Source organism: Hylobates moloch, unplaced genomic scaffold (assembly GCF_009828535.3).
Source record: "Hylobates moloch isolate HMO894 unplaced genomic scaffold, HMol_V3 SCAFFOLD_10, whole genome shotgun sequence".
Taxonomy (NCBI): Eukaryota; Metazoa; Chordata; class Mammalia; order Primates; family Hylobatidae; genus Hylobates; species Hylobates moloch.
The window spans coordinates 102472057-102486273 of NW_026652285.1; the positions used below are offsets into that span (position 1 = coordinate 102472057).

At 48.9% G+C, this 14217-nt stretch overlaps 1 protein-coding gene across 5 annotated transcripts in view; it reads left to right on the plus strand.

The window, feature by feature from the left end:
- Positions 1–1136: 1136 nt before the first annotated feature.
- The window catches only part of HMCN2 (hemicentin 2), a 173543-nt gene continuing 160462 nt past the window's right edge, over positions 1137–14217 (plus strand). For 4 of the 5 annotated variants that reach the window (XM_058445320.1, XM_032165423.2, XM_032165424.2 and 1 more), the window contains exon 1: positions 1161–1511. In XM_058445320.1, the coding sequence (XP_058301303.1) occupies positions 1259–1511 (253 nt within the window). In that variant the 5' untranslated portion in view covers positions 1161–1258. Of the gene's footprint in view, positions 1512–14217 lie in introns of all 5 variants that reach the window. The other variant, XM_032165420.2, reaches the window with a different exon arrangement.

Consider the following 14217-nt stretch of genomic DNA (forward strand, 5'->3'; position numbering starts at 1 on the left):
TCGCACATGACTCAAAACCAGGCATATCCACAAAAGCTGCTGTTTGTTTATTCAGACATTAGTGACTCCCCACCATGTGCTTGGATATGGGCTGGGAGCTAGGGGTTCATCCAGTGTAGACCAAGGCCTAGCTGTGCCCTCAAGGGACTTATAGGCCAGCAGGGAGAGAGGCCTGGAAACAGGTCCCGAGAGCACAGCCTGAGATAAGCAGCCGTGCCTGAGCCCATCTGGATCTGCCGCGGAGTAGGAGGCTGAGCCGAGTCCCAGGCAGCACCTCAGGTGGGAGGCAGCATCCACACATGCAGCCCATGGGGCTGGGGAGGTGGATGGACAGGAGGGTAGCCCTCATCCACTGGAGTCACCAGGCCACTGTGTGACAATGTCTTTTAACACAAGGGAGGCAGCAGAGCCCTGGGCCTTTGGAGTCTTTCTAGATCTGGCCTCTGATCTTGTCTTCATTATTTGATAATTGAGTGACCTGGAGCAAATGCCTTCACCTCTCTGAGCCTCAGTTTGCTCCTCTGTAATGGGCTTAGCATTTCATTTTAGGGTTGCAGCCAGTCATCAAGCAAATAACTGAAAATGCTTAGAACATGGTTAACAACAAGACTTCTCGTTGATTATAACAGTAGTGCTTGCAATAACCGGGAAGCACAGAGCCCACCCAGCAGAAGGAAGAGGCATGGCAGAGTTTGTGTGTGTGTTGAGGGGCGGGGGTGGGGGGATTTGTCACAGCACTGGGTGGAGGGAGCTGCAGAAGCCAGCGTCCGCTTTGGCCAGGCAGGGGTGGGGTGAGTTGGGGCTGGAGGGAGACTGGGGCCGTCGCGCCTCCCCCTCCCTCTCTCCCGCCCCCCCCTCCCCCCGCCCCGCGCGCCATCGGCGGGAGGCGCAGGTGTCCACTGCATCCTGCACGTCCCCATCCCTCGCTCCCCTGGCCAGGGCCCCAGCTCCCTTCTGCCTTCCGCCCCGCGTCCTCCCCTAACCTCGGATCTGGACGGGCGAACAGTGGGGCTGGGAAAGTTTGAGTCACGGTGGGGGGAGCGGAGGAGGCGGGCCCGTGACCCTGAACGGGGTGGGCTCTAGGACCCGCCTTGGGCGCCCAGCAGGGGGACCCGCCGCACGCCCCTATCCCTCGCGCACTGGCCGCAGCCTGACGGAGCAACAAGGCACTGCCTGCAGCCGCCGTGTGCACCGGGGCGGCCGGCTCGCTCCGACCTGAGCCTCCACCGCAGCACCGGCAGCCAGAGCCGCGCTCAGCATGATGCCCGGGGCGCCGCTCCTGCGGCTGCTGACCGCGGTCTCTGCGGCAGTGGCAGTGGCCGGGGCGCCCGGGACGGTAATGCCCCCCACCACGGGGGACGCCACCCTGGCCTTCGTCTTCGACGTCACCGGCTCCATGTGGGACGAACTGATGCAGGTGATCGATGGCGCCTCGCGCATTCTGGAACGCAGTCTGAGCCGCCGCAACCAGGCCATCGCCAACTACGCGCTGGTGCCCTTCCACGACCCAGGTAGCGCCCCCGCACCCCCGCCCGCCGGGCGCCCCCTTCGCGGTGCTCTCACCTGCCCGACCCCCTCAGTTGGCCCCGAACGCACCTGGACGTCATGGGCTGCGCTGCAGCTTGGCGAGCGCGCCTTCTCGGCATATCCGCGCTGTGGGGACCCTGGACACCTGGGCAGTCCTTGCAGCTGTCCCTTCCTTCCCACCCCCTGGAACATTCCCTCGCTCAAGGAACCTGCTCTCCCGCGCCGTTGTGAGACTTCAGCAAGTGACCTCACCTTCCCGCGCCTTACCGGCCCCACCTATGAAATGGTGAGGACGACCTCCCAGACTTGCTGAGATGTTGAAATGAGGCATTCCTCTCGGGCACTTGGGACGCCACGAGCCTTTGCAGGGTTTTTCCTTTGGCCAATTCTTAGAATTCGCTCCCAGCATAGGCTTGGAGACCGGAACAGCTCCCAGAGGCAGGCCTTGAGACGAAATGGGGTCCACCACGGACCCTGCAGTGGGGAGCGGACTTACCCTTGCTGGTCTTGCCCCCTCGCCTGTCTTCCCCGGGGGAAAGAGCAGCGCCTCTCGTGTGCTGGCCCCGTGGCCTCCACCTGCTGTGTTCTCACGGCTGAGTCCCGCCCTAACTCCTTATTCTCTGCACGCTGCACCTCTGCTTCTCCTTTAACCCCCTTCCTTGCAGCTCAGTGTTAGGGGCGCCCTTGAAAGGGTCCCTGGGCGCTCTACTGTAGAGACTCCCAGGGAGAGCGGTTGCTGAGTGAGCTGCAGGTTCCCAGTCGCGAGGAACAGGACTGCTTTCCACACTTCTTTTTATTTTGAAACAAGGTCTGGCTCTGTCACCCAGGCTGGAGTGCAGTGGCGTGATCACAGCTTCCTGCAGCCTCAAACTCCTGGGCTCAGGTGATCCTCCTGCCTCAGCCTCCTAAGTAGCTGGGACTACAAGCATACGCCACCATGCCTGGCTGATTTTTAAAATTTTTTGTAGACATGGAGTCTCTCTGTATTGCCCAGGCTAGTGTCAAACTCCTGGCCTCAGTGATCTTCCCACTCAGGCCTCCCAAAGTGTTGGGATTACAAGCATAAGCCACTGTACCCAGCCTCCCCAGCATTTTTTAATGGAAAATTTCAAACTTACAGTAAAATGGGGAGAAATGTACATGGAACCGCCTATGCCCACCACTGACAGCCTCTGAGTCATATTTTGCTTTATCACATCTCTCTATCATTCACCCCTCTGTCAAGGATAGCTTTGTAAAGCAAAAAACAAACAAACAACCCCCCCCCAAAAATAAAACACACACACACACACACACACACACACACACACAGATTCCTTGCAAAATTGTACTGTAGAGTGTTGTTGTGCTGAGGAAATAGACAGTGGCCATTGGCTGTATGAGCCAGCAAGTCCTTTCAGAAGGATTTGCATTTATTAATCCCAATACCATTACAGGTTCTTAGAAAATGGACAAAACGGTGGAAAGACATAGTTCTACTTAGGCTTCAGGCTGAGTTTGTGGTCTAGGGACTTGGAGGCCCCTCTGCTTCCAGGAGTTCTGGGCACCACAGGGTTCTGCAGCTCAAAGCTCGGAAGCCAGGGCTCTAGACAAAGATTTCTAGGAACATCAGATGGACAGCTTCCATCTTGGAGTCAGGGGGCAACCAAGGTGGGAGTTGTGAGGAGGTGGGCTGTGAAGTGTGTTCTGGCACTTGAGCTGGAACACAGGTCACCGTCCATCTCCCCAACTCTCTCACCCACTTTCTGAATTGTTCTGGGGCTTCCGAAGACACCACACTGAAGGAGCTTAGAGATCGTCGAATCTACCCCTTTATCTTACAGTTAGAGAAACTGAGGCTCAGGACACTGATGAGACTTTCCCAAGGCCACCTGCCAGGGTGGCGTCATTCCTGAATCATAACCCACATTTGTCTCTGAAATATGTGGCTCCAGTGGCCCAGCAGGATAGCAGCCTTTCAGAGCCAGATGTCGTGTCCTGAAGCCCAGACCAGGGTTCCTGAGACTGTCCTCGCCACCCCATTTGTGGCCACGAGCCTCAGGAAGCCCACCTCCCACCCCTGCTCTTCCCTCTCCTCTCTGGGCACTGAGCTGGCATGCAGTTCTCCAGCCTTCACCAGGCTCAGCCCCCTTCACTCCACCCTCTATGAAACAAAAATCCAGTCCTCCATCCTGGTTCCCCAAATTAGCTTCAGAGTGACACCCCCAGGTTCAGACGTCGGGGAGACTTCAGCATCGTGGAGCCCTTGATCCGTGTAGAGCCCAGGGAGGCTCACAGTGTGAAGGGGGCAGGGTTCATTCCACGGGGCTGGTAGCCCTCTGGGACAGGCCAGGTGGGGAGTAGAAAGTGACATGTGGTGGCTCAGGTGCCAACTCCTGGCCACAGGCCAGTAAGCAAGGAAGGGGACTAAGGAAAGAGCCCCCCGAGGAAGCAGTCTGTGAGTAGGGCTTGAAGAACATCAATGAATGTTTACTGGGTTTTGGCCGTTTGCCTGGCAGATGCCAGGTGCTGGGAACACAGCAGGGATGGAGGACTCCCTGGGGCATGTGGAGGTGGCTGGGTAAGGACCAGGGGATGGACAGGAGGGCTGATGTGGAGGGACAGGTGTGTGTGGGAGCTGGGTGTGCATGGGAGGAGTGGAGCGGGAAAGTGGGGAGGGGCGAGATTGGACACAGCCATGACTGCAGGGCTGATTGATGCCTTGGCGGACTTGGATTTCCTTTTCCTTCTATGGGCTGTGAACAGCCACCAAGGGCTTCTGAGCAGCAGTTTGGAGCTGTGATTTAGGCCTGGCTGTGCCTTTTGACTCAGCAAATAGAATCCCCTTTGGTGGAAGAGAAACTTGAGAAACAGGGGTTGTAGCTGTTTGTTCCAGCTCCCAGTGCTGCACACGGGGAGGGTTTTCTTAAAGGAAGCCCCTCTCCTAAACCCCAAGAGGCAGGTGCAGGGCAAGTCGCCATGGTTCTGGACTGTTCATGCTTGGAGACAAACTAAGATCTGTGCTTCGGAAATTTTACAGTTTCCGAATTAAAAAGTTGTATGTTCCCAGAGTAGAAAAGTTAGAAATTTGCTAATCATTTCAAAAGAGCCCTGGTCCTTTTTTTTTTTTTTTGGAAAATAGTAGTAGAAACCAAGATCTAGTGCTAAAATTTAGGTTGTTTTCAGTTTTTCTATATTAAAATGTTACTAAAAAACTCTCTTGTAAAAATCTTTGTCTGCATCTTTGGTTTTTACGTAGGCTTAAGTTCCTCGAAGTGGAATTCCTAGGCCATTTTTAGCACACCGAGTTGGGGGATGACTCTTCAAGTTGTTTTCCAGAATGTTTCAGGAGATTGAACTTCGACCAGAACCGTTTCAGGGGCCCGTTTCAGCACAGCCACCCCCAACACTGGAAATTAATATAAAAACCTTTCTTTTCTAATTCAAAAATGGAAAATGATATCTTCTCGTTTCAATGGCTAGTGAGGTTCAATATGTCTTTCAAGCATTCACTAGATATTTTTGGTGTGAATTTCTTATTTTGTAAACTGTCAGTTTCTTTGCAAATTTTTTCATGGGAGTTTTAGTGCTTTTATTTTTAGTTGGAATGAGGACTTTATGTTGATGATGTTAGCTGTTTTTTTTTGTTGTTGTTGTTTGTTTTGTTTGTTTTTTGAGATGGAGTCTCACTCTGTTGCCCAGGCTGGAGTGCAGTGGTGTGATCTCTGCTCGCTGCAACCTCCATCTCCCAGGTTCAAGCGATTCTCCTGCCTCAGCCTCCTCAGTAGCTGGGACTACAGACGCACGCCACCATGTCCAGCTAATTTTTGTATTTTTAGTAGAGACAGGGTTTCACCATGTTGGCCAGGCTGGTCTTAAACTCCTGACCTCAAGTGATCCACTTACCTTGGCCTCCCAAAGTACTGGGATTACAGGCATGAGCTACCATGCCTGGCCTTAACTGTTTGTTTTGTTTTGTTTTGTTTTGTTTTTTTAAGTGGCTTAGTATTTTTCCTGGTTGCTTTTCTTTTAGTATTTGTAATTCTTGATGTTTTGAAGTTTTAAATGTTTATATAGAGAAATCTATTTTTTTCTTTGTGATTTCTTCACTTAGGTGCTTATAAAGGTTTTTTTTTTTTTTTTTTTTTCCTATCACAAAACCAGTTAGGTAGATTTCCTAAGGTTTATGTATGTGTGTGTTTTGTTTTAGTTTCCTCTCTTCACGTTTAATTCTTTAACTTGAAATTTTAAAAATTGGTAGGCTGGGCTCAGTGGCTCACACTTGTAATTCCAGTACTTTGGGAGGCTGAGGTGTGAGGATTGCTTGAGCCCAGGAGGTCAAGGTTGCAGGGAGCTATGATTGTGTCACTGCCCTCCAGCCTGGGCGACAGAGCAAGACCCTGTCTCAAAAAGAAAACAACAACAACAAAAAGAAAAACAGAAAATCTCAATAAAGTGTGGACTTGGGTTAATAATTATGCATCAGTATTTATTTATTAGTTGTGATAAATGTAGCATAGTAATGTAAGATGTTAATAACATCAGCCTTCTGAGTAGCTGGGACTATGGGTGCACACCACCACACCTGGCTAATTTTTTGTAGAGATGGGGTCTTGCTATGTTGCCTAGGCCGGTGTCAAACTCCTGGCCTCAAGTGGTCTTCTTGCCTCTGCCTCCCAAAGCAGGGGAATTACATACATGAGCCACGGCGCCCGGCCTTCCTCAGTTTTTCTTTAATGCCCTTTTTCTGCTCCAGGGTCCCATCCAGGATACATTAATTGTTGCATCTTCTTCAGCTCCTCAGGTTGTGAGTTTCTCAGGCTTACTTTCGTTTTGGTGAAATTGACAGTTTTGAGGAATACTGGTCAGCTATTTTCCCTCAATCATTATTTGTGTAATGTTTTTCTCAAGTTAGACTGGGTAATGTTTTGGGAGGAAGACCCAGCGTTAAAATACCATTCTCATCGTCTCATATCAAGAGCACACGCTATCACAGTGATGGAACGCTGTTGATGTTAAGCTTGATTGCCTGACTCGGGTAGTATTTTTCAGATTTCTCCACTATAGAGTTACTCTATTTCCCCTCTCTCTTTCCATACTGGGGTCTCTGGAAGAGAGTCACTTACTGTGTGCAGCCCACGTTTAAAAAGGGGGGAGCCATGATCCACGTCCTTGGTGGGGGAGTATTTATCTACATGGATTATTTGGAATTATTCTGTATGAGAGTTGTCCCTTCTGCTCCATTTGTTAATTAATTCAATCACTTATCTACATCAGCATAGAATCATGGCTAGCTATTTTATACTTTGTGTTATGATCCTAAACCGCTTTATTTTGCTCCTCAAATGTTTCTGACTGTGGTCATCGGGAGCTTGTTCGGTTGGTTTCTGTGTCCCTTGGACACCCCTCTTGTGTACGTGTTTTTTTTTTTTTTCCACATTCCTACTTTCTGGCACTGGTAGAGGCTCCAGGCTCATCTTATGTATTTCCTGCCTCAGTCCTTGAATTTGCTATTTCTCCAAGGAGCCCTGGTTCCTGTGATTGGAAACCAGGATGTCCATGCTAAGTGTGTTTGTTGGTACTGAGGTGCCATTACTTCTAACACCTCCCTTAGCTGACAGGGCAAGGAGATGTATGTTGTATATATAACCTGTGTTTGTAATTGCATCTATAAATAGTTTTATATGTAATCATCTGTGTCTATATTAAGCTAAAGATGAGTTCATGCTGATATCTTCAACTCTAATTTATATTCAATATTGGATTAGATGTGTTAGGTATATGGAGAGTCAAACCTCTTCCCATTCCTTATCTAGAACCTCCATGTCTAACAGTCACAAACCTGTCTCCTGCCGCCCACCATCCCTTTACTTTATTGTTTAGTTCCAGTATACATTTATAGTGGTTTCAGAATTGTTGAGCAGGACCCCCATAGGAAACAGCTTTATTAACTAGAATATAGTTCTTTTGCTTTTAGTCTTACAGACTCCATTCATTTCCAAAATTACTTCTTCAGCTTCTTCTTTTTAAAAAAAATTTAAATTTTGTTTTGTTTTGTTTTGTTTTTTGAGATGGAGTCTCACCCTGTCTCCCAGGCTGGAATACAGTGGCGCAATCTTGGCTCACTGCAACCTCCACCTCCCGGGTTTAAGGAATTATCCTGCCTCAGCCTTCTTAGTAGCTGGGATTACAGATGTGTGCCACCACGCCTAGCTAATTTTTGTATTTTTAGTAGAGATGGGGTTTCACCATGTTGGCCAGGCTGGTCTTGAACTCCTGACCTCAAATGATCCTCCTGCCTTGGCCTCCCAAAGTCCTGGGATTATAGGTATGAGTCACCATGCCTGGCCTCTTCTTCTTCTTCTTTTAAACTTTGAGACAGGGTCTCATTCTGTTGCCCAGGCTGGATGGCAGTGGCTGGATCATGGCTCACTGCAGCCTCAATCTCCCCAAGCTCAGGTGATCCTCCCATTTCACCCCCAGAGTAGCTGGGACCACAGGCACATGCCACCATGCCTGGCTAATTTTTGTGTGTGTATATATATTTGGTAGAGACAGGGTCTTGCCATATTGCCCAGGTTGGTCTTGAACTCCTGGGCTCAAGCGGTCTGCCCACCTTGGCCTCCCAAAGTGCTGGGATTACGGCCCTGAACCACCGCGCCTGGCCGAGCATCTTCTTTTTATTCATATTCTTCATTTGCAAAACCTTCTTGAGAATTTTATCTTTTAGATGACATATAGAAAAACTTGTCAACTTCCAAAAAATTTTTTCTACTGTGATTTTTCTTGGAATTGTGTTAAATCTTGACTTTGGGGAAGAGTTATCATTTTCAGAAAACTCCGTTGTTCTCATCCGTCAGACATGCCTCTTGTTCTGTTCACATTTATTTCTTTTAGTAAAGATTCACAGTTTTTTTTTTTTTTTTTTTGTAAAGATTCAGGTTTTTTTTTCTCATAGGTTCCACCCATTTTTTTTTAAAGATTATTTTAAGATAGTTTGGGTTTTGTTAATATTTTGCCCAGGATTTTTTTTCCATTACATTTTTTACAAATGAGTATTGCTAGTATGTTGGAAAGGAATTCATTTCATATATTAATTTTCTTTCCAGCTTCTTTTAGTGAAGTTTTTTTTAACTACTTCTAATTTTTTGTTAATGTCTTCAGTTTTCTAGGTTGAGAGCCACAGCTGGTCCAAATTATAATACTATTGCTTCTTTTCCAATCAAATATTTCACGTTTTAAGTGTTTTGTATTATTTATCAGCGAAAACTGTCAGAACAATACCACATAATGGTGATGGCTGCAGTTATCTTGTCTTGCTTTTTTTTTTTTTTTTTTTTTTTTTGAGGCTGAGTCTCGCTCTCTTGCCCAGGCTGGAGTGCAGTGGTGCAGTCTCAGCTCACTGCAACCTCCGTCCCCCAGGCTCAAGCAATTCTCTCACCTCAGCCTCCTGAGTAGCTGCTATTACAGGCATGCACCACCATGCCCAGCTAATTTTCGTATTTTTAGTAGAGACAGGGTTTCACCATGTTGGCCAGGCTGGTCCCAAACTCCTGACCTCAGGTGATTCGCCTGCCTCGGCCTCCCAAAGTGCTGGGATTATAGGCGTGCGCCTCCACGCCCGGCCATCTTGTCTTGCTTTTGATTTTGCACCACTCATTGTATGATGTTGATTCTTGGTTTGAGTTTTTGTCATTAAGTGAAAGAAGATGCATTCATTCCTAATTTTACTAAAAAAAAAAATAAGCTCAAAAAACAAGAAAAAGGAAAAACAAAACAAAAAATCCAAACAGGGATGGGTGTTGAATTTTAGCAAGTGATTTTCTGCTTTGTTGCAATGTTTATAAGATCCTTCTCCTGTTGACCTATTAATGTGATACATTAATTTTTTTTTGAGAGATGAGTCTCATCTGTGCCAGGTGAGTGCAGTGGTGTGATTTGATCGCAGTTCACCTCCTGTTCAAGCCCAAGTAGCTGGGACTACAGGTGTGCAGCACCATGCCCAGCTAATTTTTGTATTTTTTTAGTAGAGACAGGGTTTCACTATATGTTGGCTAGGCTGGTCTCGAACTCCTGACCTCAGGTGATCTGCCCGCCTCAGCCTCCCAAAGTACTGGGATTACAGGTGTGAGCTACCACGCCTGGCCAATGCGTTAATTTTCAACTATTTTTGCATTTCTTGCATAAGTCCTGCTTGGTCACGGTGGATTATTCTTTAATATACAGCTGGGTGATAGTTTCCAGCATTTTGCTTAGAGGTTTTGCCTTTTTCCATTTCATGTATGCAATCAGTAAGTGGTGTTTTTCCTTTGTATTTTTTGTCAAGTTTTACCATCAGGGTTTAGCTTTTTCGGTTAATAATCCATTCCCTTCAAGAATTGCAAAATGAATACATGCTTGTAAAATATTCTACCACTACTCTCAAGAGGTGAAAACACTTTTGACACTCTGGTGTCCTTCCAGATCTTGTGTGCATGTATGTGTATACATTCACTCGTGTTAAACACACCTACGTTAAAAAATTATAGTATGTAAAGCATTATTCCGCCCACATAATAATGGCATGGATAACTTGCTTTATTCCCCCCACATAATATGGCATGGATATCTCTTCCTGTCAGGAAACAGAGATCCTCCCCATTGTTTTTAATGACTCTATAAGATGCCATTGGAGGAATTATCCTAATTTACCCACCCATCCCCCTACTGTGGAAAATAGGCTGCTTTCAGTTTCTTCACAATAAACACACACATATTTGCAAACATGTCTACAGAATAGATTCCCAGAGATAACATTGCTTGGTTAAAGTATAGGAGCATTTTCCATTTGGAAAGACACCATCCAACTGCCCTTAAACACACCGCGCCATCTTGTGCCTGGACCCACGGAAGATGAGACTGTGTTTCCCCACACTCCCACCAGCATCCGGGACATCACTCTGCCATTTTTTTCATTGTTTTTTTTGCTAGTTTCCTAGGTGGGAGATGGTGTCCTGCCTTAATCTGCATTTGTTGATCGTTGGTGACCTTCCAGTCTTCTGGAGTTTCTCCCTGGGTGTCTCTGGGGCTCCTGGGGCTCCATCATCCTTCCCAAGGGAGGAAGTGGTTTTCGCCGGTCAGAGGTGAGGATGCAGGCGGGCAGAGCAGATGTGTTTGGGCCACACACTTGCCTGGGAGCTGGAATGGCTGGGACTCTGGCTGCATGTTCCGGGTTGTGTGTGTGTACATGTGATTTTTATTGTCACCCTGAGTGACATTGCTATTTTTATTTTTTTATTTATTTTTGAGATGGAGTCTTGCTCTGTCACCTAGGCTGGAGTGCAGTGGCATGATATTGTCTCGTTGCAACCCCTGCTTCTGGGTTCAAGCGATTCTCCTGCCTCAGCCTCCTGAGTAGCTGGGATTACAGGTGCCTGCCACCATGCCTGGCTAATTTTTGTATTTTTAGTAGAGATGGGGTTTCACTATGTTGGCCAGACTGGTCATGAACTCCTGACCTCAAGTAATCCCCCTGCCTCGGCTTCCCAAAGTGCCGGGATTACAGGCGTGAGCCACCACGCCCGGCCATGACATTGCTATTAACCAGCCTCGCCTCATGAAATAGAAACGATCAGTCCTTCTTCTGAGGGGAAACTTCACTCTCTTAACCTGGCCCTGGGCATGTCCCTCCTTAGAGGCCTGGAGGTCTGAGCGGCCCATGAGGTGTGAGCTGGACTAGGCACGTCCCTGTCATTCCCAGGGCACCTGAGTGTTGGCGGGGAGTGGCCTGGCTGGGCCAAATAACACCTCATCAAAGGGCTTTCCAGGTGAGGAACTGTGCAGGGGAGGGGTGCTAGAAAGAGATGGCCCAGGGTGCCTGCAGGAGGAGGACCAGAAGGGTGAGGAAGCCATGGGTCTGAGGGCAGGAGGTCCCTGGAGGGGCAGGGGTGGGAAGGTGGGTGTGTCAGGTCAGCCTGTACAGCCTGAGCTGGTCTGGGGATCCCCCATGTACCCATTAATCACTTACTCCATCTTCAATTCTCAAGGGGTCCCTGGGGCCCAGGCAGGGTGCTGGCTTGCCTTGGCACCTGCAGTCCAGCCAGAAAGGCCCATAGTGAATACCCAAGTTCCTAGGCATCTCATCACAGCTGTGGCTGCCCACAATGACATTCCTGAGGGAGTGACACTGAGCTGAGGTGGAGAGAAGCTGGGTGGGTGGGGGAGGGTCAGAGCAGGGCTGGGAACAGCACTCCAGGCAGAGGGAACAGCAGAAACAATGGCTGTGAGGTTGGCAGGAATATCTCCTTGATTGAACATTAGCAGGTGGAGTTGACAGGGACACTCAGGGCGGAGCTGGGCTCCATCACTGGGTGTTCAGGGAGAGGACCTGGGAAGGAGGCCCAGAGGAGAGTTGCTTTCTGGACTCCTGGACACCGAAGAGGAGGCAGATAAAGGTTCTGAAGCCATTTTGGCTCCTTGGGCAGAACCACCCACCCAGTTGGCTCTTGTGCCATTGTGTCTGCCCCTTGAGGGTGTCTTTGAGGGAATCACGTTTGGCCAGACGGGCTCAGGGGCTGTCAGAATTCTAGCAGTCTTGATATCACTTTCTCCAACCCCGGCCCTTTAGAGATGGGATAGCTAAGTCTTGGGGAGGGGAGGCGGTTTGACGATGGTGGTGGCTAAGTGTGGGACCTGCCTGGGGTCACTGCAGCTGGAGGAGGGGGATATGTGGATGCAGGGCTGGCTCCAAAATTCCAGCCCCACTTGGAGAGAGAAGCAGGGGCAAGACAGGCCCCAGGAAGAGGCCTCGGCCTGAGATATTTCTGAGACTGGGTTCTGAGTGCCTGACTGCAGCCTTGACCGTGTCCACTGGGACACATGAAGCTGGGTGAGGAGGTGGGGCACCACGTGGGTGGGGGTTAGGCCGTTCCACCCATGCGTGCTCCTCACATGTCTGAGACAGTTCATGGGGCTGGCCCCACACCCTCCTCTTGCCCAGTGGAAATAACCCCGCCTATGGCTTGGTGGTTCCAGGCCAGGCTTCTGGGGCTCACATGCTGGAAGAGGGCTTGAGTGGAGCCAAGGTCACGGGTTTAATCATCCCTGCAGCCAGCGGGCCTGCTCGGAGGGACTGCACGCCACATCTGCCCAGCTGTTTGGCAAGTGCCCACCCTCAGTCATGAACCTCCCTCCCTCTGCAGGCGCAGGACAAGGGTCTGGGGAATGAGTTCTGAGTGTCTACAGCCTCATGGGTGGTTGACAGCTTGCAACTGGGGTCAGACTGACCTAGATCGGACTCTCCTTTCTACTGCTTCCTAGTTGTAATTCCTTAGGCAGCTCACTTTACTTCCCTGAGCCTCCATTTTCTCATCTATAAAATGGGGATAATAAATAGTAGACCTCATAGGTTGTTGTAAGGCTTTTATGAGCAAATGCACGTCAAATGCTTAGAACAAAACTTGGTGCTTAGTAAACATCAAAACAATGGTAACATCACCACTACCACCATCATCACCATCACCGCCACCACCGTCATTGTTTTTGGAGGCAGTGTAGTCAGTGGCAAAGGGAACAGGCGTTGGAATGAAACATTTGTGGATCTGGACATTGTACAAGGTTGAAAAGTGTTCTTCCAAAATTCATGTCCTTCCTGGGACTGCAGAATGAGACCCTATTTTCTTTCCTTTTCTTTTTTTTCTTTTTTTTTTTGAGTCGGAGTTTTGCTCCTGTTTCCCAGGCTGGAGTACGATGGTACGATCTCGGCTCACAGCAACCTCTGCCTCCTGGGTTCAAGCGATTCTTCTGACTCAGCCTCCCAAGTAGCTGGGATTACAGGCATGCACCACCACACCCGGCTAATTTTGCATTTTAGTAGAGATGGGGTTTCTCCATGTTGGTCAGGCTGGTCTCGAACTCCCAACCTCAGGTGATCCACCTGCCTCGGCTTCCCAAAGTGCTGGGATTACAGGCGTGAGCCACCTCACCCAGCCTGAGACCCTATTTTCTTTTTCTTTTCTTTTCCAATACTGCTCACAGGATCTCATTTCCAGGCCAGTAATTTTTGTATTTTATAGAGATTGGGTTTTACTGCCTCTTGGTCAATTTTCTTGATCCGCCCACCTTGGCCTCCCAAAGTGCTGGGATTACAGGCATGAGCCACCACACCCGGCGACCCTATTTTCAAATAGGGTCAACTCAAATGTAATTAGCTAAGCCGTGATGAGGTCATACTGCCGTAGGGTGGGCCCTTAATCCAATATGAATGATGTCCTTATAAGAAGAAGAGAAGAGACAGACACCCAGGGAGAAGGCCACGCGATGATGGCGGCAGAGATCAGAGTGAAGTGTCTACAAGCCAAGGAGCACTAAGGGCTGCTGGCATTACCAGAAGCCAAGAGAAACACACGGGGCACATTCTTCCTCATAGCTTTCAGAGCGAGCATGGCAATGCTGACCCCTGGATTTTGGACTTCCAGCCTCTAGAACTGCAAGAGAAGAAATTTCTGTTGTTAAGCCACCCACCCAGCTTGTGGTACTTTGTTACTGCAGCTCCAGGAAACTAGTATAGACATTAACTAGCACTTACCAGCAGTTTGACTGTCACCAAGGGCATTGCTTCTGTACGTTGGCATCTTCAGTTGTAACAGGGAGACATTAATAGGACTGAGCTTAAGCTTGTAAAATAAGACGTGCTCAATGCATAGAAACAGTTGTTACCATTACCACCACCAC